This window comes from Pundamilia nyererei, unplaced genomic scaffold (assembly GCF_000239375.1).
Source record: "Pundamilia nyererei isolate P.nyererei 1_Seehausen unplaced genomic scaffold, PunNye1.0 scaffold00049, whole genome shotgun sequence".
Classification (NCBI taxonomy): domain Eukaryota; kingdom Metazoa; phylum Chordata; class Actinopteri; order Cichliformes; family Cichlidae; genus Pundamilia; species Pundamilia nyererei.
In genome coordinates, this window is record NW_005187450.1 from 3,048,804 (window position 1) to 3,076,103 (window position 27,300).

Sequence of the window (27,300 nt, forward strand, 5' to 3'; positions counted from 1 at the left end):
ATCTATCTATCTATCTATCTATCTATCTATCTATCTATCTATCTATCTATCTATCTATCTATCGATCTGTGGGTGTGTGCGTGCGTGCGTGTGTATAAAACATATGACTTTATGCTGAGAGATAGATCTATATAATGGGAAGAAAGGTTGTCTGTGTGTATGCTTCTCTGTGGCTGATGGGGGCGGGGGGCAGCTATAATGCTTTGTACAATTGCTATTGTTGACCCACCTCCCTGGAGGATGACAAACCATCTGTAGCAGCTCACATTACTCTCCTACTTGATGAGTGCTCAGGGACCATTTCTGTGACAGCAGACATGAGTCAACAAAGTTAAATAGGCTTATAAAAACTCAGAACATGACACCACAGAGGAGGAGAGGTCAGGGGTCAGCTGTCAATTATTGGTTATGTTAAACACTGTGCTCTTGTCTGGATTTTGTGCGACGCCATGACCTATGCACGCATTACAATGTAAATGACCGCAAGTCTGTTGCCTAGCCCTGGATTTGAAAGGCAAAGTAATTGTATTTTTTTCCGTCAACGACTCTCGCACGCTAGTAGCTGAAAGCTTTTAAGGTTCATTTTTGACATTAAACATTAAAAATGTGCTGTGTTGTCTTTTACACACATTTTGTAGTGCACACTTTTGAAAATCAATCATTTCAATTTTAAAAAGTTTTCATTGAACTTGATTTGAGTTGAGTAAATGCAAATTTGAGGCTTTTTGCATTAGTAAAATCTGTCCACAGAAAGACTGGAAAAGCATGTTAGTCATAATGCAATGTGATCGCATCCATCGCTACTGTCCGGTAACCTGGTAACTCTCATGTATATGCACGCTTTAACCCACACAGTTTCTTTTAACACCAGCTTTGATATCCTGGCTTTACAGCTCCAATTGTTGGATAGATGTCGGAGTGGAAAGTGAGAGCCCATAACTAAAGGTTCAAGTTAGTGACCTCTGACCTTGCTCTTAAAGAACGGTCTCCCTTACGCTGGTGTAAAAGTTGCATTGCATGTGAACCATTATGTCCTATAGCTCCACAAATTTAGCATGAAATATCAATGTCTATTGAACCAAACTAAAGCCTTGTTGTGAAGTGTTGTGAGTGAATAAAGCCACTTTCGTCACAAGAGAAGGCTAATCTGGGAATAAAAGATGGTAAATATGTTGTACACAGCATCGCAGAATGAAAGGTTCACTCCCAAAGCATTGACAATGATTATAAGTCACAATAAAATAATTCAATGCAATTCAGCACAACATAAATGATTATACATTTTTGCATCCAATTCCAATAATCAGTCTATCGATAGCAATCATTCATTGACTGGTTTTACATGCACTTCAAACTAAAAAAAAGTGTTAATGTACTCCTGTGAAAGTCGGTGGGTTAAACAACATAAATTATATTTCTCCTTTCTCTCTCTTGTTTGAATCTCTTAATCAGTTGACTCTTGGAGAGAGCCACGACAAATTGCGCCGTGTGGATTCAAACAGGAAGTCAAGGAGTTTCAACAAGCAGCCCAGCACTGGGGACTACTACAAAACCCTGGGGAGCGACACGGCCGAGCCTTGTGGGAGCAAAATCATGGCACCCAACGAGGAGGTGAGCCCGAGCTCTGCCGTTTCTGCAAACTATACATGGTTAAAAATGATAATAATATGTCTGCCTCTATATATGTTTGTTGTATTATAGGTTCTTATTTTAATGTATGTACTTGTCTATATGTTTCTGGAAATGTGTGTGAAAAATGCTTTCTTGCCCTGGTATGTTTGCTTTTATTTCTTTATGTGACATACCTTTTTTAACACAAGGCAGCTTAATATTGTGTGCATTATACAAAAATATAAAAATAAATATTACTTTGTTATAATTCAGTTATCTCACTATTTTTGGTGACATTGAAAGTCAGTACATGAGCTGATGTCTGATGGATGTAAGGTTAGTAGTAGGTTGACATAGTGTGCCCTGGTTCTTCCATGAAGGCTCCTTTTCTCCTTTTTCCTTTCTTAACTCCTTATAAGGTCATTCCAGTCTGAGGTTTAGCTTGCTGACGATGGCATTCGGTTACAAAACTGGCTGCACTATTTGCCTAAGCATTGCCACTCAGCATGTTATATAATGTTGCGTCCTCTTGAGCTTTTGTTTGCCACCTGATCCAAATTATCCCCTTATTTCCATTGCCTCTTGAGTCTCCACCCCATTGTGTAAACTGTCCAAGAGGCTACAGTAGATCAAACTCAGTATGATCGCTGACAACAAAGCACTTAGCAAGAAATCACCAACGAAAGGGACACAAAAAGGAGAATCCCACTGAAGCTGAACGTATTTGTTAGATAAGTGGCCAGCTTGTATGTGTTAGGCTGTAATAAAATCCCCCACATGTACATCAGACTGCAATGCAAACATTTTGATAATGCTTTTTTATTGACTTAGGCACTATTTATTAGCCTACTCGGTCACCATTGACATAATGCGCTTACACAACAGAATTTCCCCAGAAAGGACAAAAGGTTAGTCCAAAATTATGTGCCATTGTAGGTGCCCTGAAAAGTTGATCAAGGAAAATTTCTGTTCGCATTTGCATGTCAATCCCAGTATTAAATATAAGCTGTGTGCTTGTTGCCACATACCTTCACAGGCAGCTGAATGAATAGAATCTGGCAGACTCTCACCAACATCCCTAGAGAGGTGTTCTTATAATCTCATGGGTATCAGGGGTGGGGGTGTTTTGGATGACATGGGTTATAATCCTCATTGAGCCAATTAAGGCCTCAGCGGGGCCCCTCCTGGTCTCAGCACAACCCTAGCAGATGGGCTGGCTAATCAGCAGAAACGGCACGTGCTGCCAAGACCCATCTGGACATGGCCAACCCCCTTCCAGCTCTCTGGGGGGTTTGAAAAGTAAAGGCGGCAACAATGACAAGCACGCGTCTGAGGAATAATGGAGCGGTGGAGTCGAGTTAAATGTCATGGTCTATTAATTTGTCTCCACAGGAGGTACGGCACACTTTCAGAGTGTGTCAGACGTATGCACTGGGTGGGGCAGTGACAGATGGCTGTTTTCCCCTCAGACCTTTCCCCCTTGAGATTATGTCATATTAGCTGTTATTAGCAAAAGGCATTGTGTTGTTATGAGTTAATGAAAGACAGGAGGAAGCTGAGGTATGGTGCCACTATACATTTGCGCCTGTCAAGCCTCAGCGCAGGAATCTCAAGCTTTCTCAGATATTATTTTAGATAAATGTCGTGACATCTTTTTTTCACCAGTGAATTTTTTTAAATATTTCCAACACTGAAAAAAACAAACTGTTTTTGTAAGGCGCAAAGAAACTCTCAAGAGTATGCAAAAAAAATATTTAATTTGTGGAGCAAAAATAAGTGTTATTTTAATTCTTTCAGGATAAAGCAGTGTTTCCAGTTAACAACAATGTCGTTTTTAAGACAAAACCTCAGAATGCAGAATGAGTGACATTTTTTTACTCTCCCTTTTGTTGGTTCAGGGTTCTGTGTTATTGGAGGAGCCAAATGAAAATCCCGCCCAAAGCTCTGAAAATGGGACTACAGAGGAATCTGTCCCTCAACCACCACCTCCTCCACCACCACCTCTTCCCCCAAGCAATCCAATGCCAACACCCCCGCCACCTCCTCCTCTGCCTCCGGAGACACAAACCCCTCAAAATAATGCCAACGCCACGCCCACCAATCAACGACGCCCATCTTCGTCATCAGGAAGTAAGTCAACCAAACCTGCTTTTTCCCCTAATCTCAATACTTTTCCCCCCATCTTTGTTTCCTGCTATATTAGTCCTTGAAAGCAGAGACTGGTGTATTAATGGGTACAAAGTAATCACCCTGGGTAAAGATGAGTTGAGTCTGACCCTAGCATTCTAAATAAGAGATTATAAATTAATGATGTAGCGCTAGCATTACCCTGAGAACTGGTTTAGTGTTCAGCCATTTCCTTAAGTGCCCTGGACGCACTGGATGATGCAGTCTGACGGTGCACATGCCGCTCGAGTTGCAGGGAAATTTTAACTTTTGTATAAGGCTGTTTTTTAAGTGCTAAAAATGTGGAATTTTAAAATACATAAGTGTTTTAAGATTTGTGATCGGAAAAACAAAATATTTATCTTGTTCTAACGTTTATTAATGCATTTCCTTTTTCTAGAAACTCATTAATATACAAGGAAATTCAGTGAAAGTGAAGTTCCTAAATTTGATTATGACAAATCCAGTTCTTGGAGCTGACATCTGCCATTCTTTGCATACATGTCTACATACATAACTTCCTGCTTATACTATTGGTCAGTATACTACAAAAGCAAACTGGAAACTGAGCAAAAATACCAAAAATCTTTGCTTAAAGAATCTTGTTAATGATAGGCAGATATCAGTTTTACCTGATAAAGATATTACATGAAGAGTGACACATACAAAATACTTTTTTCTCTTGTAATTCTAAATACATTGATGTCGCCTGGTTATAAACTGTCACTTTCAATTCAGCATTGCTTTTCTGCTTTATACGTTTCTGTTTACATGTTCTTTATCTCTCCTGTTTGCTCTCCATGCACTTCTCTCTGTTTTGTTTCTTTTGTTTTTTCCCTCTTCTTGCCTGCCACCATGTGCTCTGTCAAGGCAGAGATAACTCTGCCTCACAGGCTGAGGGAGGAGCACTTAGACAGATGAAGAGTAAGTAGAGACTGCGAATCAATTGCATTTAAGCTAAATCACTTCATCCTGTTTAGATACGTTCAGAGTTCACAGTTGTCCTTCCCACTTACATGACATTTTATAACATTTGTCTAAATTCTAGAGCATTTTAACCTGTCCATAGCATTTTATGTAAATAACTTTATATGAGATGTTATTTCAAACCATATGTATCCAATTTATCAAAGCAGCTGTTCTATCACCCTTTGAAAACTGAACTGAAAGAAATTTACTTTTAAGTACAATGTGACCGTAATTGCTGTTAACAAAGGCAATGTTTGAATGATTACCTACATTTTTTTTATCTATTTTTACCCAATGCCGCATGGTTTTCCTGTCAATACAGTGAGGACTAGTATTAGTGCAGAGTGACTGTATTCCAGGTAAAACAACATTAAAAAAAAAAGATTTTTACTAAGATTTCAGAATCAGTGAAACGGCAACATAAAACACAGAATAACAGAAAATTCAACATTACAATCTAATTAAGAAACATTTTGTAACAAGTACAGCAGGCGAGGCGTTTTGTTACCTTAAACAAAGCTGTAAGTAAACGCACCATTAAAGTATAACCTGGCTATAGCATAAGTGACAATTATACCTTTTTACAGTCTCTTTATGTTATCTGTGCGCTTTGTTCAGCAATTATCCAACTGTCCTATCTGTTCATGCTCCTTCTGCCGACCAATGGTAGGAGAGCAATAAAAGACTTAAAGCTAAAGAGTGGTGTGTGCTCGCTAATGGCATGAGTTGCGTGACACTGTTAAACAAGTTGTTTAGTGGTCATAAAATGAAACACCACCAACTCATTTGAGAGCTTAAGATGAATTTACAGCTCAAACACTCGTTGTCGCCACAGCAGCAGAACAAGTGGCTAATTCCAAATGCTGCTGCAACAATGGCGATGGTTACGAGTCCTTTATTGTCCTGTTGCTCTTCTATTGAGAACAACCGCTTACCTTTTATATTGTACTGCGCACATTTTCATCTAATGATTTGTTCAACAGAATTAACCAGTAGTGATAAACAGGCCATAAAATTAAAAACCTTCTATTAATCTTGGAGCAACAAACCAGGCGGCTGAATGAAGAGGTTTGTGTCCCTGTAGTTTTCTGTTTGTAAGGGTGCAAAGGATCCTGCTTTTTATATCATAGGTCATAGCTGACCTTAACAGCAACACGCCATAGGAACATGTCTCTTCATCAAACCTCCACCCTCTCTCCACCCACATCCCAGGCTAAATACAATCATACTAGCAAAGACTCAAAAACACACATTTTAATCTCTTTTCAAAAAGTTGCAAGCACACCAATTTAGAATGTGTCTTTTTTTTTTTTTAAAGATACAGCTGTTTAATGTTGTTTAGCTGTTTTTAAGTTTGAAAAAGCATTTAATCATGCTTATGTGCAACTGATCTAGTTACATTTTAGCCCAGGATATTTTAGATTTGTACCTCTCGTGCGATGTACTGAGCTTTTTAAAATGAATTTAAATAGCTGTCAAAGGTGTTTCAGCTCTTTCTTTTTTATCCTGAAGCTTTACACAGGCCACAGTTTCAATCAAGCACACATTATAAAAGGCTTAGTGGTGTCACACACAGGCAAATCTCTCTCTCTTTCGCTCTCTCACTCGCTCTTTCTCTCTATCTCTCTTTCTCTCTCTATGTGATGCAGAAAATATGAGGGACAGCTGTATGTGTCTTGAAACAGTTTATCAGGTCGAGCGAACTGAATCTTGGTCTGGCTGTGGGCACTGAGAAGCCGGGGATTGAAACACGGTGTGCGTGTGTGCGTTTGTGTGTGTTAATTCCTAGCTGGCTTGCCAATGGCTGGCTGTCACTTCCAGTTACGGGTGATTCCTTTAGATTTCCCCCAACTGTGATGATAGGTCTTTAATGGAAAGCTGTTCTCTCCTCCCCACGAGAGAGACAGAGAGAGCAGGGAGAGTGAGGAGGGGTGGCACGCTAGCGAGTCTTTGTGTCCGGCCGGAGCATTGCGATTGTCTCAACAGGGAGCACTTTTTCAGTAGGACTCTTTTTTTGTTTTGTTTTTTCCATTCCACACATAGAGGATGAGTAAACAATGAAGGATTGAGGATATTTATTTTCCTAGAAAAAAACATTCGCAAAAACAGGTGAGGTGTCCTTTTGTGCGTTTGCTTCAAAATATTCTACATTTCAATCCTGTTATAAAGATATGTGTAACTGTTAGTTGTGCACTAGAGCATCATCTTTGAGCTTTTTCCATTTACACTTTAAATGTTTTCTTGCTTAAGAACTCAAACGACAGCTGCAGTGGTGCTTCCATTGCAGTACTTTATGGTTTTCTTTATGGTTAGTATAATCATTTTGAAAAGCTGATCTAAATGTATAATTGCATAAATTAGCGGCATATTTTGACATTGCCTGATTGGCATAGGACCAATTTTATTTTTCCTTTAAAAGTGAAAATGAAGTTAATTTTCAATTGCATTGAAACAGAGTTTGAAGTTGAAGTGTAGTTAAATTTGTTGAAGGACTCATTCAGTAGATTATTGTAAACGGGAACTGAATGTATATCTTTTTAGGGTGTTTAACAGCAGCTGAGCTGTAAAGATAATGGTCAGATGACAATGATAGAGACTGTGTGTCTCTGTTCTTTGAGTTCACTGTAATGAAAGTATATTTAATTGCTCATCCTCATTTAATCCTGGCTCACTCCAGCTGTTGGCCGATTTAACAGTTGCCCAACGATATTTACGTCTCCAGCAAACATTCGACCCCAGCAGGAATAAAGGCAGATGCCAACCAGAGTAATCAAATCTAAAAAGAAACGTATCTAGCTTATCCATGAGTGAGGTTTAGAATACCATTATGACCTCCCATCATTGTCCAACATGCTCCAGGTCAGCATTGTTACCTTGCTGATTGGATGAAATATTTAACAGTGAAATGCCACTCAAGCTCTTCTTCTCCTCATCAGTCTATCTCTCTCAGTCTGTCTGTATCCATCTCTCTCTGCTCAATCTTTCTACCTGGTTTCACTTGCCTGCTCCGTCCTTTTGTCCGCAGGCGCAAAATCTTTCAACATGATGTCCCCCACCGGCGACAACTCGGAGCTGCTGGCAGAGATCAAGGCAGGGAAGAGCCTCAAGCCCACACCTCACAGTAAAGGCTACACCACTGTGTTTTCCAACAGCGGGCCCACAGGAAACAATGTAGGTCACTTAGCTTCCTTAGCTACAGACAGTGACTCATGCAGAAGGGATCGTTCTGAAAGTTAACTCACAATTTTTACCATCAACTGTGGATTTGATGTCACGCTCTCTATTTTAAATGAACTATATGCAAATCTAACCACATTCTGGCCTGATTTGTGAAAGTCAAAATCTCACTCTCTTTTAGCCACATGTGTTAAAATTTATGTGACTCCTGTTTGTTTGTTTTTTTCCATCTGTGCCTTTATTTCTCTTCAGGAAAACTCTACATCTCCAGAGAGTCGATCATCTAGCCCACCAGCCAAACCGCCATCCCCTCCGCCAACCAGCACACCAGTGACCTCACAACCCACCAATCCGAGCCCCAGCCCCAGTCCCAGTCCCAGCCCCAGTCCCAGCCCCAGCCCCAGCCCCAGCCCCAGCCCCGCTGGCTCCGGATCTGGCAGGACCGTGTCAACATCTGGGAGCAACGAGCAGCTGTCCTCCAACTCTGTGATCAATGGGAACAGTGGTGGAGGCACAGCAAAAGCGGATTCAGGGAGGAAGACGAGCCTCACAGATGTTGAGGCTCTAGTGCCTACTCACGATGAACAAGGGAAAGCCATCCCTGAATGGAAAAGGCAGGTGATGGTGCGCAAGCTTCAGGTCAAGATGCAAGAGGAAGAAGAGCACAAACGCAAGGTAGGCATAATGGCTGAGTGTCATTAGCTATCCCATTTGTGGGCCTATAAATTTAACAGTGTACAGTAAAAGTGACTAGAAGTGACTTCAGATTCAGATCATGAGCAAAGCAAAGGGGATAGCTGTTGCTTGGATTTGAGCGTGGAAGTTTGTGATTTTGAACCACAGACAGTATAAAAGATGGACGTAGCTACTGTTACATCACCCACTGCTTCTGCAGTCTTGTTTTGAAACCTCAAGATGAGCGTTTTCTCCATCACCGTCTTGATTTTGGGAAAAAAAAGGATGTGATGAGGAGTTTTGACTGTGAAACCACATACTCACTGGCAACCACAAGACATTTTCACAGATAATCTGCCATTTTGAAACATGGTATGAACAAGATTTGCAAAAATAGACTTTTTAGCAGGTTTAAAGCACTTCCTAGCCAGAAACTACATCCATGTTTTATACTGTCTATGCTTTGAACACTGGCATTGTGCGAAGGCATGTTTAATTTAGTTCCATTTTTGCATGAGATCATTTTTGCTCTTTGTGTTGGCTTTTCTTAGAAGTCGCTAGTTTAAAGCTAAGCATTCAGTGGGATCATATTTTTCTCAAGGACTACAGCCAGCATACACTGATGCACAGTCATAGCACTATATTATGACTATTTAGACAAGATGTTAATTTGCAGTTTGTACTGGAACAATCTGAACACTTGCTAATCCTGTGTAATACAAGAAGGACCCTAGTAGTATGTAACATGCTTGATTAAATTTGACTGATTAATAATTTACTCCTATCTAAGGAATTGTAATGTTGCACCACTAAACAACAAGCTTAAACACACTGCTCAAGTGCAGTGTTTTAATTGTTTAGTTACATTTTTTTCATAAAAACATTAAACTGGTAACACATAAGCTAATAACACATGAAAACATGTTCACGTCCACAAAATGATCATCTCCTTGTTCTCACATTTTTCAATTATTTATCCACTTCTTTTGCATTTCTTCACATGTTTCTTGTTCGTATTTGTACTTCTTGCCAATAGCAGACCTTTTTGGAGTGCACTGAATTGAATACTTGGCTACAACAACCATCACAGAATTTGGCACACTTGACTAATGAGTTCACAGTGTGGGCTGGTGTTTGATGGTGGAGTTTTGCTGTTCCAAGTTCTTACATGCTGATTCAGTGGTGTGATGCCGGGTCCATTCACACTACAAGTCAACCATTATTGATACCAACAGTAACACAGATAGCATATTAACAATACTGAAAACTTGTGTCCATTGAGGATTTTTTTTTTAAATTTAAATCATCTCTATCTAATCATTGTAGCAGTCTTTTTTTTAATTTCCCCAACATCTTTTTTGGGGGGGGGAGAAGCTGGCAGGGTGTGAGCAGATCATGATCTCATAAAGAGTAACGCCAATGGTTTGCAGTGTCAGTGTCCTTGTAGTAGAAGTGTTGTGTAGATGCATAAAAAAAATATCAGACAAAAGTAAACACTGGCTCATAAAAACAGAATAGAGCCTTTTAAGAGGCATTACGCAAATGTTGTGAAACATCTGCAGTGTTAAGTGCCTAAAATACAAATACTAACATGTTGTAACTCTTGCATGCCAGTATTGGTCTAGCTAACATATAATTTCGCATATAACTCAACAAAGTAGTCACTGTTCTTTGACTCAAAATTCCATTGGAAAGCTTTGTGCTTGTAATCAGGCAGTGCCATTGCACCACTAAATCCATGTAAATCCTGTGTGTTAGGATGGATTTGCACTGAAGCGTGTGTTCGTACCAGGAAATTCAAGCTGAAGGAATCCCTCCCTCCTTCCTCCTTTTTTTTTCCTTGTCCTATTGGTCTCCTTTGACCTCTGATTTAGTTTGCATCAACTGGGCAGTACCAGCCTCTGGAATGGCACTACTCCCACGCCCACAATGCCATTTTGGGCCCATTTGGTGAACTGATGACTGAGGCCGACCTGAACCGAATTGAGAAGCAAATTGAGAACCTACAGGTTATGCATAAGGTATCAGAAGTCGAGAAGGAACTGAGTGAATTGGAGCAGGAGCTTCACCAGCTTCTACCAGTTTCTGCTGCTCTCAATCAGGGGCACTTCTCAGTCAATCCAAAGCAGGTGCATGGCAAAGCTGAAGATCTTCCAGCCTGGTGCAGCAAGATTTCTACCCTCCTAAAGAGTATGGCTATCCTTCTTGCCACTCTGGGAGGCAAAGAGATAGACATCTTGGATCTTATATGTCCTGGATATTCCCAAGAAGACACAAGAAATGTGAGCACAGGTCAGTCAGTGGGATCAGCTGGAATTATGGGACGCTCTCAATCCTTTTCAACAAGAGAGGATGTAGAAAAGGAAATAAAGCAGTGCGGCGTTTCAGTGAAGAACCTAAAGGCTAATTATGAAGTTCAGAATCAGCCGCAGTCTGCAGATAACCAAGCAAATAGGGTTTACAAACGCAAGAGGTCACTCCCTGTGGTAAGTGAGTCTAGTTATCATCCAGAGACAGTCTGTGAGGATGAGGTCCCTTGTTCCTCTGCTTCCATACTGGAATCCAATACCAATGGTGGTTTAACTTCAGTGGAGGAATCAGTCTTACCACTTGTTGAAGAACCAGCTATCACCGCATCTCATGCTCCTAAGACATATATGTCTACTGAGGCAATGGCACCAACTAATATTGAACAGTTCAGCCAGGTTCTTTCTGCAGACCCTGTTTTAAATAATGATCAACTAACAAGAAGCTTGGAGGTGCAGACAGATCTAAGCTATGTCCAGGAATGTATTGAAATGAGGAAAGAGAGAATTGTCTTCCTGTTCCTTGAACATTGGCGGAAGTATACAGTCTCTGAGTCTTATCAGACTAGATATACTGGCAGGAGGCGAAATCATTTAGATGTGGACTGGGAGGACTACAGCCAATTTAGTGCACAGATTGGTGGAGAGATGCACAGTGAAGACGATAAACTCCTCCTATTTATGAAATCAAAGCAGGTAGTAGGGAATCTGATTGGCCACTGGAGGGCAATCATGAGTCAAGTGCCCACACGCCAGATCCGCCGGCTGAGTCGTGCTCAGATGATCTATTGGCCACAGCATTTCCTGCCGCACATCAACGGGTCAACTGTGAGCTATGAAAGCCTAACTCTTGACCTTTTCATGCTTGGCTATTTCCAGCTATTGGAAATGAACATGTCTCGAAGTGAGCGGAAATTCCGACACCTTTTATGCTATGAGATGTTTGACCGTCTTGGCAGCCACAAATGGGAGGTCATAAGGCAGTTTCACAAGGAGGTCATGGAGGAAATTGAGTGCGAGAAGCGAGATTGGGCAGATGGTTTTGAGGACATAAAAGTCAAGTACTTTGGAGACTCGGGTGAGGGAGGAGGCATGCTGACAGCATCGCTACATTCCATGTCTCCTGACATGTCCATAATGTCAATGCAGGAAACACTCCCTCCCCCACCATCCCACCCACCACCTCCTGAACTCCCACTTTCGAATGCACACTCTGCACCACCTGCACCATCACAACAACCCTCCTTACCAGTCTCACATTCGGGGGTTTCTGAAGGTTCGTCACCTGCTGTGGCTCACGATAGTCAGTGTGTGGAGCAGGGACCCCCCAAGGACTCAGTGGAGGACAGTGTTCAGGGGAATGTCAGTTTAAATAAGCCTGCAATTTCTAATGGGAAAGGTTCAGAGCAGGACCACATGCAGGACTTGGCAAGCGTGCAACATGTTGAAGCAACAGCTAAAGTTGAGACACTTCCAGAAACAGCAACACCATGTCCAGTGAAAGATGCCCAACCTGTTACTGTTAAAGTCAAAGAAGAACCCCACGTTGATAAACCTCCACCCAAAGAAGAACCCAATGAAGATTCAATTAAAGTCATCTATGAGCTTAAAGAGTTCAGCAATGAGGAAATCATCAAATACATTGACCGAAGCTTTGCTTTTTGGAAAGAAAAGGAAGCTGAACTTTTTGATATCTAACAGCTATGTAGGCTAAGGTTGTGCTGAAGGTTCACTGCTAAGATCAATTGTGGAAAACTAGCACGCACAGTGCAACATGCTGACAAGAGAACCTAATCTGCTTTGTTAATGTTTAGGTCATGTCACGTAATGGACTTAACTGCAGCAAAGAGCATCCATGCTGCTGTGCTAACATTACCGCTTCTGTATGTTTAAGTGGAGGAAAGTATGCATTGTATTACAAAAGATGCACATATTGTGTGAAACCAAGAGCTTTTCAGACGAAGTATGATTGATTGCCACAAAACACAAAGGAAAAAAAAGTTTAAAAGGAAAAGATTTGCCATAAAAATCAATGCTGTTTGTTTCTTTGGGTCATCTTTGTAATGGGGATGATTAGTAAAACTCTGCATAGTTGTTTTACACTGAATATTTCAGACTGCGTTTATGTGAGGGTTTTATCCCATCTCATTTTCATACAGTAGGTGATTAATTGGCACTGGTATTAGTAATGTGCATAAGAAGATGTGGCTCACTTTTAAGTGACAGACTCAGGTCTATAGATAACATCCATATATTCCACCGACTTTAAAAAATGACATGGAATTGCACACAGTTTTTGCTACATAAAAGTTACATTTCCATTTATCTTTCTTTCTATGCACATGATCAAACGTGTCCCTTTTTCTCCTCTTTGTCACATTTTTAGCCAGTGAACTCACACAAAAACAGCAAGTGACAGCGAGTGAGCAGCATCTGGCCTCTGTTCTACCTTCATTCTTGATAATTAGTGAAGGGGAAAATGGCCTTACTGTCTAAATGGTTCCTTTTTGCTTGAACTGAAAGAGAAAGTAGCTCAGTCTTTAGTGGGTTTGAAGTTTAGAACTACTTAGTGGTTCACAAATGTCTTTGTTTAAATTCAAGTGGATTATTTACTTATAAGGTGTGCCTTTTAATAAACATTACAGAATTGGTGAAATATGGTGAAAATGGTTCAAAAGTTACAATTATTTTCTCTGAGCATATTTAAAAGTATTCACCAGTCAAAGCTTTAACTTAAATAAAACATCACATTAAAATGTTACAACTGCTTTATGGTGTTTATTCCATTGTTTGCTTATGTTATTATATAAGTATATTTAAAATATTGGCTCAGAGTTTCCATAATTGATTTCATGTTCTTCTATTTATTGGTTTCTAGGTTGGTGTTATAAGTAAATAAAACTGTCATTTTTGGGGATTAGCAGATTTAAGCAGCAATTAACCATTTGGAGTTTTTGCACTGATGCACATGTGTGGCAAAAAGGCCAAAACAATAGATTACCTAAGATATTGTTTCCATCCTTTTGAGAACTTACATAACGACACTGATTTACCAATGAAAGAGCAACTGTCAAACACACACTCTTCAATGTGTAATCCTCAAGTGCAGTGCTTGTCGATGCAATAAACCGCACACTACACACTATTCTCATAGTGTCTGTTCTATTGCATCAAGATTACCTTGGAATAACCCTCTTAACACCCCCTGCTGTCCTTCTATCTGTGGCTTACAGGAGCCATAAGGAGGTTACAGTGAATCTTTATCAACTTGCAGGTCGCACGAGAAGGCAGTCAGCTGGTAAACCTAAAGCCACTTTCTATCAAACTTTTTCCCCTTTGCACAATATTTCAGGCAGAGTTGGAGCACGTACACAATGCAGTAAAGAGTGATGTTAGTAACAACACTGCCTTAACAGATGGGCAAAACTATAATAGACTATGATGTAATCTGCTGAGCTTGCACAATGCGCTCTTGCATATATGGAACTGGAGGTCAAGTTGCTGTAGTAATTACAGTATCAACAGAATTAGTCTTGACTGAACTACAGTTTATTTGTTTATTTTTCTTTCATTAGACAAAAAATAATGCTAGATTCAATAAAATTACCTAAAACTATTATTGATTATTGAAATAGCTGCTAGCACAGCAAAGTCTAGGCAATAACATCATCTTAATAATACAATGTCATTTTCACACTTCCAAATTTATAAATCTAATAGCCTACAATTGTTATAATCCCAAACAGTATGCAGGCACAGCAAAGGGTTGTGTGTTCTGACCCTTGTGGATGTCCACTGACACTACAAATATGGCCCACAAAACCAAAAAACTTTATTAAGCCCATCAAGAGAGCTGCTTAATTCGTATTTTGCAGCTTTTTCTTTTTTAATTGGTTGGCTTAACTGTCACTCTTACTTAACTGCCAGTTGACTTGATCACACTTAGTTTTAAACCTTTAATAGCTACTATCAGCTACTTTTTGGTGAAGAGTTTTGGTGGGGGGCGGTGTAAATTTGTTTATTTTGGTTTGTTTTCTCCATGTTTTTTTCTTTTTCTTTTTCTTTTTTTTTTTTTTGAGGCAAAATTCCCAGGGGACTCATTAAATATTAATTCCATAGATAATCTTACCTGGATTCACACTGGCTAGGGCAAGTGAAATCCTTCAGTAAAATGAATGCAGAAGGGTAATGTGTCTAGTTGGGCGAAGATGAGAAATCCAAGATGGCTGCCCTCTTTCTCTCCCGCTCCACCTCCAGTTACAGCCTGAAAGGGAAAAAAGGGATCCAGTTACCATATGTGTACACAGAGAATATCCTGTAAAACACTGTCCTTTTCAAAGGCTTTGTTTCATTTTAAACAAACAGCAGAAGCAGACATTTTGTGAGATCTGTTTGTTTTGGTGAATTCATACATTAGTTTCAACTATATTGGGTTACCATTGTTTAGGTTCTTAAGTCTTACATAAAGGCCATTTGTTTAAACTGACATTTGAGAATCTGCACAAACAAACAGACTGGACTAACATTTCATTACAGTTGTTCTTTATGCAGGTGCTTGCCTGCTTTAGTGATGATTTATGCAGTGCTACCGACATAAATCATCTCAATATCACCTTTAATTTAATATAATAGACTCAATAGTAATTTCCAAATATTTCAAATGTTAACACATCTATTATTATATCCAGGTGTATTATAACCAGATATTTTAAAAATGATCTCATGGGGCACATCTGTTCATGACTGTGTGCTAACCTAAAGGTGAAGACTGAGATTACTACTTTTTTAAAGAAGAAGGTTGCACACAAGATGATGCAAGTGAAGTCTGTAGCAGAGTTAGCTACTTAACTGACTGAAGAACTTGCTCACATTTACCAAATACATGTAGTACATATTTTGCACTCGCGATTTCTCTTAAACTTGACACAAGTCTCCTCACAACAGAAGATACTTTAAAAGTACAAATTCATTGCTGACTGCTGTGGGCCCCTATCTCTGTCTCTCCCCGGACCCCTCTGTCCCCTTACAGGCTGAGGAGGAGGCGGCACGCCTGGCGTCAATGCCAGCCTGGAGGAGAGACATGATGAAGAAGAAAATGGATGAAGAGAGGTGAGTAGCCAGTGTTACTCAGCACATCTCATTTTTGGTGGCAGATTAGTAGTGCTTAACCCAAATGGATGACATAAAGGCGCTCTGGGCTGGAATAAGTTGGCAGAAAACACTTAGTGGCTGTGATGCCACCAAAACATCCAACCAGTTGGGGGGTTTTGTTACTAGAGAGTTTTTTTTCACAGGAAAGCACGTTAAATGCTTGCCATTGCAGGCCTTCTTTATTAATTTACTGTTTATTTGCATTTCAAGAAGCTCTTCTGCACAACTATGTTGTACTTCTCTATTTCAAAAATATTCAAAAATACCCAGCTTACTAAACATATTTTTTGTGTTTGCATTGGGAAAATGTTGGACCTAATCAAAACTGCAGGTGCGTCATATGCTCATATGCACTAAAAGTAAAAGGCTAGTTTTGTATCTGTTTTTAAATCCATAAATCAGAGCCTGGAAGAAGTAAAAGAGTCGAGAACTTTACATGAAAGGTTTCATTCATTTTTTTCCTTCAGTGGAAGCAAAAATATATTGACTAATTCAGCTTTACCTCAAGATTTGTGCGATCTTTAGCCTTCTTTGTGACATTTATTGTTGAACAATTTGAACTTGATGTTTAGAGTATAAAGTGTACTTCCTATTTTGTCACTTGCACGTGTTAAAATTATCATTTAATTGCTTTAACTTGTGAATTAACTGCTGTTGCTGTTTAAGATATTTAAACCTTGTCTTCTTGTGCTCACCATCTCCTGATGTGACAGGGAACAGAAAAGGTAAGAAAATTTTATTCATTCTGCTTGATACAACACGTAACACAAAATGTGTTGAATGAGAAATTTGTTAGGTGCTGTGAGTCTTCTTTAATTACGTTTAAAAAGAGCAAAGAAAAAAAATTTCATATACAGAAAATACAGTACTATTCTTTTAACAGTAAATACTGCCCAAAAAGTGAGATGCCTTGGTGGTGGTTTGTGCTTCTGAGTGCTTCGTGTCTTGAGATGTGGTCATTTGCATATGTTAGAAGTAACAACTATAAACTGAAGATTTACTGTACAACTCTAACTACTGTGAATTATCCTTTATGGGTGCACGTAGAAAAGAAGAGGAGCAGGCCAAAAAGGTGAAGGAGATCGAGGAGAAGACGGAGTTGGAGCGAATACGAAACCTAGGCTATGACGAGACCAAACTGGCGCCCTGGCAGCGGCAGCTCATTTTGAAGAAAGGGGATATACCCAAATAATAAACAGGATCATCTCCCCATCCTCTGCCCTGCAGCGCTCCCCACCCCAACTTATACCAATGCCTCCCCCTCCCTGATCCTGCATCCCACACTGCACAGGTCCACAGGGGAAAAGCTGGTCTTCCTTTAAACTGTGTGTTACTCTTTGGCCTCCAGACACACAGGGCCATGCTGTGGCTGCTGCTGTCCACACGGGCTCTGAGGCTCGGCTTGGGATGACCCTGCACCTGTTTTATTGACACAAAATCTTGTTTTTTTTCTTCATTTTTTTAAAATTAACAACAGTTCTGAGATGCACTGATTCTTGTGACCCGATAAATGTATGTGTCCTGAACTTAGCATCTATCCGCTTTCCTGCAAATCACTAGACTAGACAAAAGTTAGAACATTTAACAGACTTATAATAGAAAGAGACTACTTTTAAGCCTATATGCCAGACTCACTCACCTTTATGTAATGAATGGGGAAAAAATACTCATGAAGCAGCTAATGCATTCTATATGTAGATAGTGTTACATCTCCATCATGGCTTAGTCATGACATTTTTGTACCAGTCTCATAGAAGCGTTTTACTGCCACGGTTGCAATTCTTTTCAATTTTTTAAAGCAAAATCTCTGCTCAAACGTATCAGCGTCTCGTAGTTAAGCTTGTCGTGCTTTCTCAGCGGATTTCAAAAGATGATAAAATATCCTATTTTTCAAAAAGAAAATGCAAAATGATATAGATTGATTTTCACTGGAAAAGGATAAAAGAATCCAAATGAGATTTTTCAGTGTGTGACCTAAACTTTAAACTTTAAGCTGTTCTGAGCACGAATGTTACATGTTGTGTGCATGTGTTGCATAAAGCGTATCAAGTTGTGTTGTTTTGTTAAGCATACTTGACCCAGGGGTTCCTGGATATTCTCAAAGGAAGAAAAGAAAAGACACAGAAAGTCTTACTAGGCATCCTCTATGTGAGCATAGCCTTTAAAAGAAATGCACATCGGCAACTTACAGCAGTCGTCATCTTCACACTAAATATTTCAAAAGTTAGAGAAAAGACAACATTTTGTCCTGTGTCATGTTCCGGTCTTTGTCCCACTAACCTGGACTCTAAATCTTTGATGAGCAGATCTGCTTACACACATAGTCACGATACAAATTTTGTGAAACGACAGTTTCAGTAGTCGACCCCAGTGACTACAAAAAAGCTGATTTTTCTTTTTCAAGTATTCTTAATGATTCGCACATCTGTTGGGCACAGTTTGGCCAACAAATAGAAATTTGGAAAAGCTGTGTTGAATACTTTCGGCAGAACTGAGGAGACATACATACTGCAAGTTTTACCAGTTCACGCATTTGCACAGTGGAATTTAAGTGAGAGTAAAGCTCTTAAATGAAATTAAATCATGCTGTGTTTGTCCGGTGGTTAAAAACATGATGTTTCATTTTTGTTGGATGGACATTTTTACAAGTATGCACACGATGTCACATGAATATCATGGGACTGTTTGATCACTTGGATATATTCTAATTCACTTTCATCGGATGCCATATGATATTGAAATTGAGGATGGTGTAAATGTCATTGCCATTTGATTTTCTTTATATATAAACTGTGTACATAGTGACCCTCAGCATTTTGTCACCTCATTGTTTCCACATTGCATTATAATACATGTCTCAGCCTTGCTTGAATAGAATATTGGTTAATGTGTAATCATATTTTCAGACTGTTAAAGTTGAAGAAATTAAATCTTAAATTACCAAAAAAAGAGAAAATGTGTGCTTCGTTTTTTGTGTTACTTTCCAAAAAATATAATACTTGTGCAACACTAATTAATTCCCATACAAACTTGTCATGTATACTTTTTTTGAAGAAGCTTAAAATCTTATATGGACGGGAACACACTGGCTCTACACAAAAAATAAATTGTCCTCTAAACCTAAAAACTGGTTGTCCCACTGCTGGCTGCAAGAACTGCAATCAAGCATTTGTGATAACTGTTGGTGAAGCTTTTGGATTGTTTTGTTTAAGCCACATTGGAGACTTATTGAGCATTCAATCCAATTTAAGTTCTGACTTCGAATGGGCCACTTCATTTTGGGTTTTTTGAGCCATTCAGAGGTGGACTTGCTGGTGTGTTTCAGATTGTTGTCCCTTTGCATATGCTTGAGCTACGGGGCGTGAACTGACAGCCAGGCATTCTCCTTCAGGATTTTCAGGTAGAGCGCAGAACTCTCTCATGGATGCCATTTTTGCCCAGTCTCTTTTTTTATTGCTGAATTGTGAACTCTAACTCTAACTAACTGAGACATTGAGCCCTGCAGTTCTTTAGATGTTCCTGTGGGTTCTTTGGTGACCTCCTGGATGAGTCTTCAGTGTGCACTGTTTCAGGTTTCTCATAATGGCTCTCACTGTAGAGTACCAAAACCAAAACTTCACTTTATCTGTAAGGTTCTATTTAAGTGATTTTTTTTTTAAATTAAACACATCTGGTAGTAATCAGGCCTCAGTGTGTCTAGTAAAATTCAACTCAGTTTGATTCATCATGATTATACATGATGATTTAACAAAGGAGACAATTACTTTTTCACATAGGACCAGGTAGGTTTAAATAGATTTTTTTCTTCAGTAAATGAAATCATCAATAATCATTTGAATCATATTAAATGTGTTTGTGTTGGGGTTTTTTCCTCACAGCACTGTATTTTACAGCACAGCACTTTACTCAATTTGAGTGTTTAGTGTTTCTTTACTTCCAGACTCATTCACCCACCAGGCTTGAAGTAATTCATGCAAGCACTTCTTTTAACCTACCCTAACACTCCAGTGGGTGCAATCCTGGAAATTCAGGATTCAGTATCTTGCTCAAGGATACTTTGACATAAAGGGTGAAGGAGCCAGAGATCAAACCACTGGCCTTCAGATTATGCTCTACTTTCTGAGCAACATGAGTCTGAGGCTGGCTCAGCTTTAGTGACTTGTGGAGATATTTGCTGGTGATATTTTTAATCTACAAGGAAAATGAAATGGAAATTGCAAGTTCAAACACGGCTTAAACAAGAGTTGTTTTTTTGATGATTTTAAAATGATTTGTACATAAAACAGATTACCGCACAAAAATGACTGAAATATAATAATAATCATTAAAAAAAAAACAAATGTATTACTTATTAATGACTCATTTGTGGTTAAGCTTGTGAAAATCTGGATTTATGCTTGATGAACACAGTGTCATGCCTCTTATTGGTCACTAGAGGGGAACAACGAGCTATGTAGCTATGTGTTACCAATCAGGTATACAAAAATCAGAAAAAAAAAATTTGTCATTACAAGTTTACGCAAAAGGGAACACTTTGTCTTTATGTATGCGCAAACGGATTTCAGCTACTCAAATGTCAAAATTCTACTTGATGCTCTATAATAATGTATATATATAGCCTATATATTTTTATTTTTAATTTTTTTCAAAGTCAAGGTTTGTATGACCGAGACGAGACTGGTAAATAGGATAATCCAGCATCACAGGGGCAGGTGTTAAATATGAATGGCTAAATATAAGGCTGCTTATCCGTGAGAAGCTGTCTCGCGAGCTGTGTCCTGCTTTCATCGAAACGGTCGCTTATTAATGATTGATTGACGCTCACCTGTAGTGACGTAAAGGGTTCGCTTTAATGGGCGCCTGCAAACACAGGAGGAAGTGGGCGAGTAAAGACGGAGAATGTGACAGAAAGCGGCGGAGGAGTACAGCTGCAGCTCAATAAAAGCTGCACTCTTTCTGCGCGTCGGACAGCAGCTCCGGAAGCACCGGCGGACTGACCCGTGCTGTCAGCGAGTAAACGAGGCTGCTGTCAGAAGCTCTGCTCACTCAGGTAGGGCAGTTTGTTGGACCTCTCCCAGTCTCGGTGTTGCTTGCATTGCGTGTCATCTCGCTGTTTTGAACTGTGGGAATGCGAGGCAGACATTTTTTCCCTCTCCCACCCTAATCCGTCTTACAGGCAGCGAAGTTATTGGAAATCAATTTGGGAGTAAGGCGAAATGCACGGAAAAAACCCCAAAACACTTAAAGTGGATTTACAGCAGCGGGATTTTATATTTGAAACCCACATGCAAAGCTGATTTCTCACTGGCTGGTAGGAATGCCACTTAAAGACTTTCGCCAGGCTTATTTATAATAGAGATGTGTTTATAAGAAGTACGCATGTATTAAAACGGGCTTATGGGTCTGCGCTGGACTGTTCACAGAACAGGACAGGAGTAGCCTGCTTATTAAAAAGTTTCTTTTCTTGTGGTTACTGCAGCGTACAGATTTACAGTCCAGCGTAGGAGTAAGTGGTGACTCATGGGTTAAGTCCCTTCATATGAGTTTGAAGGGTATCAAAACTCTGAGTGCTTGTGTGAGAGCGGAACTGGATCACAAGGTGGGTCACTGGAGATTATTTAGGGCCAGACTGTTGCCTTGTTTCTGTTTAAGGTCCTGCTTTATACATTATAACTCCTTTCAATTCTGTACTTTGTCCATTGTTGTAGTTGCTGAAGAGCCCAGACCAGCCAATATTAGGACAGGAGGACGCCATGTCTCAGAGCCAGTCAGAGGACTGCCAGGTCCCTCAGATCGTGGAAAATCAGTTCGCCACAGAACTCCATATATACGAGTCGGGTGATGAGTGCCCTTCGCCAGGCTCTGCAACACCCGAGCCTGAAGCATCCACACCCAAGGAGCAAGCGGAGGATGTGGATGATGATAAAGTGGACAGGCTTGCGGTGCCTCAGCAGGTGGTTCTGAGCACAACAAGTCCTGCTGCGCTGAAGGTTGGCAAGGAGCAAATGATCCCCAAGAAGTTAGCAGTGTCCAGCCGGCCTAAAAACCGACACCACACCACCGTGGTGACATTCCCAGTAGGACTGGAGAACTCCAGCAGTGCGAACCAAAGCCGTCGCTCGGATGTGTCCTGGGACGATTACGACAGTGATGGAGAAGGTTTTGGTATTAGGAGGAACCGCAGGAACCAGTCATACAGAGCGGCAATAATTAGCTTGAATTTTGAAACCTTGGCGACAGAACAAGCAACTGCAACCGAACTGAAACCTGTTAGAGAGGGCAGAGCACCCAGTCCTGCCCCAATTCGCACCCATGGACGTAAGGTACATAAGTTGAGGCCAGGGGGTCTAAGGATAGTGCTCTACTCTGCCCATCTGCCACAAATATATTGCAAATTAGATGAGAACTTGTATGCATATCACAGTTTGATATTAGTTTATGAATTGCTTAGAAAAACAGGCATCCGAGCTAGTCCTTCTAATTAATCATACTTTAACTTATCCAATTACTTGGAGCATGTGCAGCATCATTTTCTTTGTGTAGTTGTGACCTGTAAACACATACACTTCGACTGGGTCTGTCAAGCTCTTTCAGTCTGGTGTAGCTACCAAAGTTCTTAAATGAGCAGAGCTGATGCAGTCTTGTCCTTTTAATAGGTGACAGGGGGAATACCTAATAGTGTCAGCAACATTCAACTTTAGTAATAAAGATGATGGCGTTTTTCCACAATCGACTAGACTAGTGTTCAGGAAGTTTGTTAAAGGCAGAATGAGAAAAGAAAGGAAAAAATATCAGTGACACACATTTATTCCACAGTAACTTCAGGCTACACTGCTGTTTTGTCTCTAGGGAACCCTGGGGAGAAAGAGGAACCAGAGACAACGTGGATCATTCAAAGATGGTATGTCCACCCGTGCGCCGCGTTGTCTGCGTCTCTTAATTGGGTTAAAGGGCTACAAATACTCAGAAAATACCAATTACATTTGACATTTTGAAACTAGATTGCAAATTAATCGTATGCTCAGTCATGAAAACCTCATGCAGAGAAAGCTATAATTTCCATGCCATAGTTTGGAAAGGAGGGGACCGAAACGGAAATCGTTCTCCCTGAACACTCCTGGCATGTTAAATACTTGCTGGGCCTTGAAGGTTGTCCCGAACCGTCAGGCACTGCGACGTCTCCTTTTTGAGATGTGATTTTTTTTTTTTTTTAAAGTAATCTCTGAGATCTAGTTATGTGGAATTGAGAAGAAAACTCAGTTTATAAAACTGATACTGAAGCAGCTGATTGAGAACTGCCTAAACAACACTTCTGTTTGCTTGTTTGCTTCTTTTTAAGTCCTCGAGGATCATTCGATGTTTAACCTGCTCTTTGATCTTTAACCTGCACATTTAACACACTCTCTGTCTACCGGCTGTCCACCTAACTGATACATTCTCACCTCCCTCGTTTTCATTCTCAAATAATCCATCTTAATATGGTGTCACAATCCAGCTTTGGCATTTTTGTGGCATTTGTGAGTGAAAAACAGCAAAATCCACACGTAAGCTGATCATGATAGTAGATACTTTTAGAACTGTGCATTTAGGACTCTATGACTATAAAATTTTCTGAGTTCAATTTGATGTTGATGTTGTCCTCAGCTACACCACGCCTCTACCAGGAAATCCGTGAGCGGGGGCTGCAGTCCACCAACCAAGATGAGTCCCTTGATGAGTCTGTGGTGGCAGAGCCTGCTGCAAATGATCAGGGCATTGTGATAAAGAGCTACCGACCAACCCAGCTCACCTGGAGCCAGCTGGTACATGTCCAAATGCAATGAGGGAATCAAGTATAGGCTAAGAGCAGTCTATAATAATCTTCAGTTATCAATAAAGCAGCGTGCTAGTATAGAAATCATTTTCAGTCCTCACTTCCTTCCGCAGAGAGCACTGTCTGCCTTCTGGGGGGGTTTTTTCCATTGGTTTTTTTTTTTTTTTTTTTTTTTCAAATCAATTTGAATTAAAGTTATCTGATATAAACACTTACTCTTACTGTACTGAATATGTTTTATATAACGGTCTCAAAAAAGTATTCAAAGAAATATTAGTTTCAAACTATTGATTTTTTTTTTTTTATATCACTTTTAAAGGTGAAGGACACCGGTATTCTGGACTCGGTCACACCTCAGGAGCGAAAGCGACAGGAGGTAAGTGTGTGCGTGCTTACATAGCAGCTTACTATATCAGGTTGGCCTGGTAAGGTTAACTTTACTGTGTAACAAATCTCAGATTAAGTTGTCAACAAGAGATGACACAGAGGAAGGTGACAGATTATGGTCATTGTTAAGGACCAGAAGAAATGTAAAAATTGTGTGAGTAGGTTTATTCGTTTAATATGGCACGCACTGGGTAGGTGCATATTGTCTTGTTGAAGGTATCTGGTTTATGTAATGAAATCTCTTTAGCAATGAATAAAATGTGCACTGCAGGCTGTGGAACTGAGTAGTTTGTGGTAAAGATTAATGAACTAATTTGGTCAATCATCATTAGCTTAAATTTAAGATGATGCTGCTCCTTACGATCACTTCACAAACTCAGTCTTTGTAGTAGAGGTATGGGTAAAAGACAGCCACGATATGAGCTGATGGTGGATGGTGCAGTTGGATGAATCCAGAGAGACCAGTAAACCTCTGTGTCACAGCAGTACAGATCAGGTGATCACAAAGCCTGGCCATGAAGAAAACAAGTCCACGATGATTACAATACAAACCAATTTGGTTATTTTCATGTGAGTCATTACTCTCCACGACGCCGCAACACTGGATTTACCGGTTCCCTCATCTTCCAAGTACTACTGACCCCTTTTCTGAGAGGGATTGTGGTGTGCTTCAGCATGCTACAGAAAACCGCACACCACTAAAACTCCGTGGATAAACCATAAATGCAACCATAAAACATTTGACAAGTTCAAAGCATTTCACCCAAAATGTTTACATTAAGAATGACAACTTTTTTTTGCAATATAAAATGTTTTAGGAATATTCCTGATGACAGAATGGAGAGAAAAAGAAAAAAAAAAACCTATGATATGATGATATGCTGCTTCCGTTCACTCAGATAAAGAGAAAAGCTGCCACAGCCTGTGGTTTCAATAAAAACTGATACCAGAATAAGAAACCCCCACACATGCAGTGACTATTAATAGTTTTTTTTTTATACTGGATCGCAGTTTATTAATGCAATAATTATTATCATATTTTATAGTTTAGTAGAATTGGGGACATACAGGGAATTGTTTTTTGTTTTGTTTTTTTAAAAAAGGTGATTAAATGGATTCAAGCACAACATGATTACTGAAGGTTTCGTAAGAAAACTCTGATTTAGCCCAATAGTTTACACAGAGCTTTTGTTTAGGGGGAAAAAGTTCATCCTGAATTCATTTCCTGAATGGAAACCTGTTCTCAGAGAATTTGTCTAAAGGCTCTCTAAGCAGGTTAGGATCCCGCTAAGGTGGGTTCGGGTGAAGTTAATGTAACAACAAATCCAGTTATATTTCATTCCAGAAACTTCTGAAAAGCCAACAAACATCACAAACTGATACTATCTGTGCAGTGTAACACTATCCCAGGGTGGATTTTTCCCTCACCAGCCATCTGAGATGTCAGCTGTTGTGTCAATAGCAAAGGTCCACCCTGTATGCACTACAGTCCCTGAATAAAGCCACACCCTGTGAATGTAATCATTCTCTGGCTACACAGGTGCTTATCATGCTCCTTTGTACTTTTGGTCAACTCATAGGTCTACTTTAAATGGTGAACCAGTTTCCTGCAGTCGTTCAAATCATGTTTTAGGAACTATGAAAGCATTTTATTGAAGTTCAGGATTGCTGAGGTTAATAAAAAATGCTGCACTCCTTGTGGATAGACTGTAGTGTAATGAAGATTTGAGATTCTTGCAACAGAGATCTTTACTCAGTCCAGCACGCAGTGTTACTTATTGACATTTCAAGCTTCAAGTCAGAACTTGTTAGATTTAGCTCAGCTCATGCCCTTTGGTCATTCCTGGAAGGTGTGTCGTTCCCACCTCTTCGTTCCTCCAAGGTTCTAACCACAACACTAGTGGTAAACTAAGATAATGTAAAACATAGTGCTTATTCTGTTATACAGCTGAAAACACACAGCTACTAATCAAGCAGTGGTGAAGTGTCTGCTGGTTTTGCATTCATTACACTTCAGTGTTCTGTGAATTTTAAGATGAATATCTGCAATACTAAAACTGCATTTAGGCATTGCTCCCTTTGAACCGCCTGGTTTTTTTCTTTTTTCTTTTCTTTTTTTTTTTTTTAAAACCACAGCAGCCTTGATAAACCAGAATGCACAGCAGCAAACGCTCATGTTTTATAATGTTGTCACATGCTGCACACTGGGTTTTCTGGCTGGTTGTAATGTAGTGAAGCAGAATGCCGTAAGAAGATGCTATCTCTCTGAAAGGAAGGAGCAAAAACCTATCTCTCTAAAGGAATTCTGGGATATGTAGGAACTCACTACATCACACACATGAAATAAGGAACACTGTGAATTAAAGTGAAAGAACTTGACAACAGCAAGTACATGTTGCAGAGTGAATGGCTCATTCCGATTTACTTGGTTGTGTAACTTGTTGTCTTCACTTGATAGGCCATTTTTGAGATCATCACCTCAGAGCATTCATACCTGCACAGCCTGGGTATCCTAGTACGCAACTTCAAGGAAAGCGAAACACTGAGGAAGACAATGACGGCCACAGAGCACCACCACCTCTTCTCCAATATTGCCGTCATCCGTGACGTTAGTCAAAGGTCAGCGCATGACTCTTAAGGATCTCATAGTCATCATTACTGTATTTTGCTAATTTCAAAAAGACCTTCATTTTTATTTTATTTTTTTCTGGGGAAAGCAGTGATGTCGAATTCATCTGAAACATATTACTTGTAAGGAAAAAGGTTGATTCAGGTAGAGCATTTTCCATTAGCATTTCTGTAGTGTCCTGTAGGCCCCATTTACATGTTAAAACTTGCTAGTCAAACTGGTTCTGCTGCCTATCTGCTCAGAGTGGTATTCCCAGGCTTTATAATGATAATGTGTTTGAAACCAGCCTGTGTGTAATGCAAGCAACTTTATTAACAAAGAGAAATGCCCTTTCATCTTTGAGCCTCTTCTTCGGTTTCCAAGTAAAACAGTATCTGTGAAACTACTGAACGTGTATTGGAAGCTGCTGTCTCAGT

At 39.9% G+C, this 27,300-nt stretch overlaps 2 protein-coding genes across 6 annotated transcripts in view; both read left to right on the forward strand.

Annotated features, from left to right (window-relative positions):
• espn (espin) overlaps nucleotides 1–19,004 on the forward strand; it is a 36,613-nt gene extending 17,609 nt beyond the window's left edge. Inside the window, exons 8-15 of one of the 4 annotated variants that reach the window (XM_005733005.1) lie at nucleotides 1,453–1,611; nucleotides 3,510–3,741; nucleotides 4,648–4,701; nucleotides 7,772–7,917; nucleotides 8,176–8,598; nucleotides 15,934–16,013; nucleotides 16,760–16,780; nucleotides 17,103–19,004. In XM_005733005.1, the coding sequence (XP_005733062.1) occupies nucleotides 1,453–1,611; nucleotides 3,510–3,741; nucleotides 4,648–4,701; nucleotides 7,772–7,917; nucleotides 8,176–8,598; nucleotides 15,934–16,013; nucleotides 16,760–16,780; nucleotides 17,103–17,247 (1,260 nt within the window). In that variant the 3' untranslated portion in view covers nucleotides 17,248–19,004. The remainder of the gene's footprint in view (nucleotides 1–1,452; nucleotides 1,612–3,509; nucleotides 3,742–4,647; nucleotides 4,702–7,771; nucleotides 7,918–8,175; nucleotides 8,599–15,933; nucleotides 16,014–16,759; nucleotides 16,781–17,102) is intronic. The other 3 variants (XM_005733006.1, XM_005733007.1, XM_013910785.1) reach the window with 3 other exon arrangements.
• A 1,826-nt stretch (nucleotides 19,005–20,830) lies between these two features.
• Nucleotides 20,831–27,300, forward strand: part of arhgef16 (Rho guanine nucleotide exchange factor (GEF) 16) — a 12,566-nt gene continuing 6,096 nt past the window's right edge. The window contains exons 1-7 of one of the 2 annotated variants that reach the window (XM_013910813.1): nucleotides 21,354–21,366; nucleotides 21,535–21,654; nucleotides 21,764–22,378; nucleotides 22,905–22,956; nucleotides 23,700–23,857; nucleotides 24,188–24,244; nucleotides 26,714–26,874. In XM_013910813.1, the coding sequence (XP_013766267.1) occupies nucleotides 21,595–21,654; nucleotides 21,764–22,378; nucleotides 22,905–22,956; nucleotides 23,700–23,857; nucleotides 24,188–24,244; nucleotides 26,714–26,874 (1,103 nt within the window). In that variant the 5' untranslated portion in view covers nucleotides 21,354–21,366; nucleotides 21,535–21,594. Of the gene's footprint in view, nucleotides 21,106–21,353; nucleotides 21,367–21,534; nucleotides 21,655–21,763; nucleotides 22,379–22,904; nucleotides 22,957–23,699; nucleotides 23,858–24,187; nucleotides 24,245–26,713; nucleotides 26,875–27,300 lie in introns of those variants that run through there. The other variant, XM_005733009.1, reaches the window with a different exon arrangement.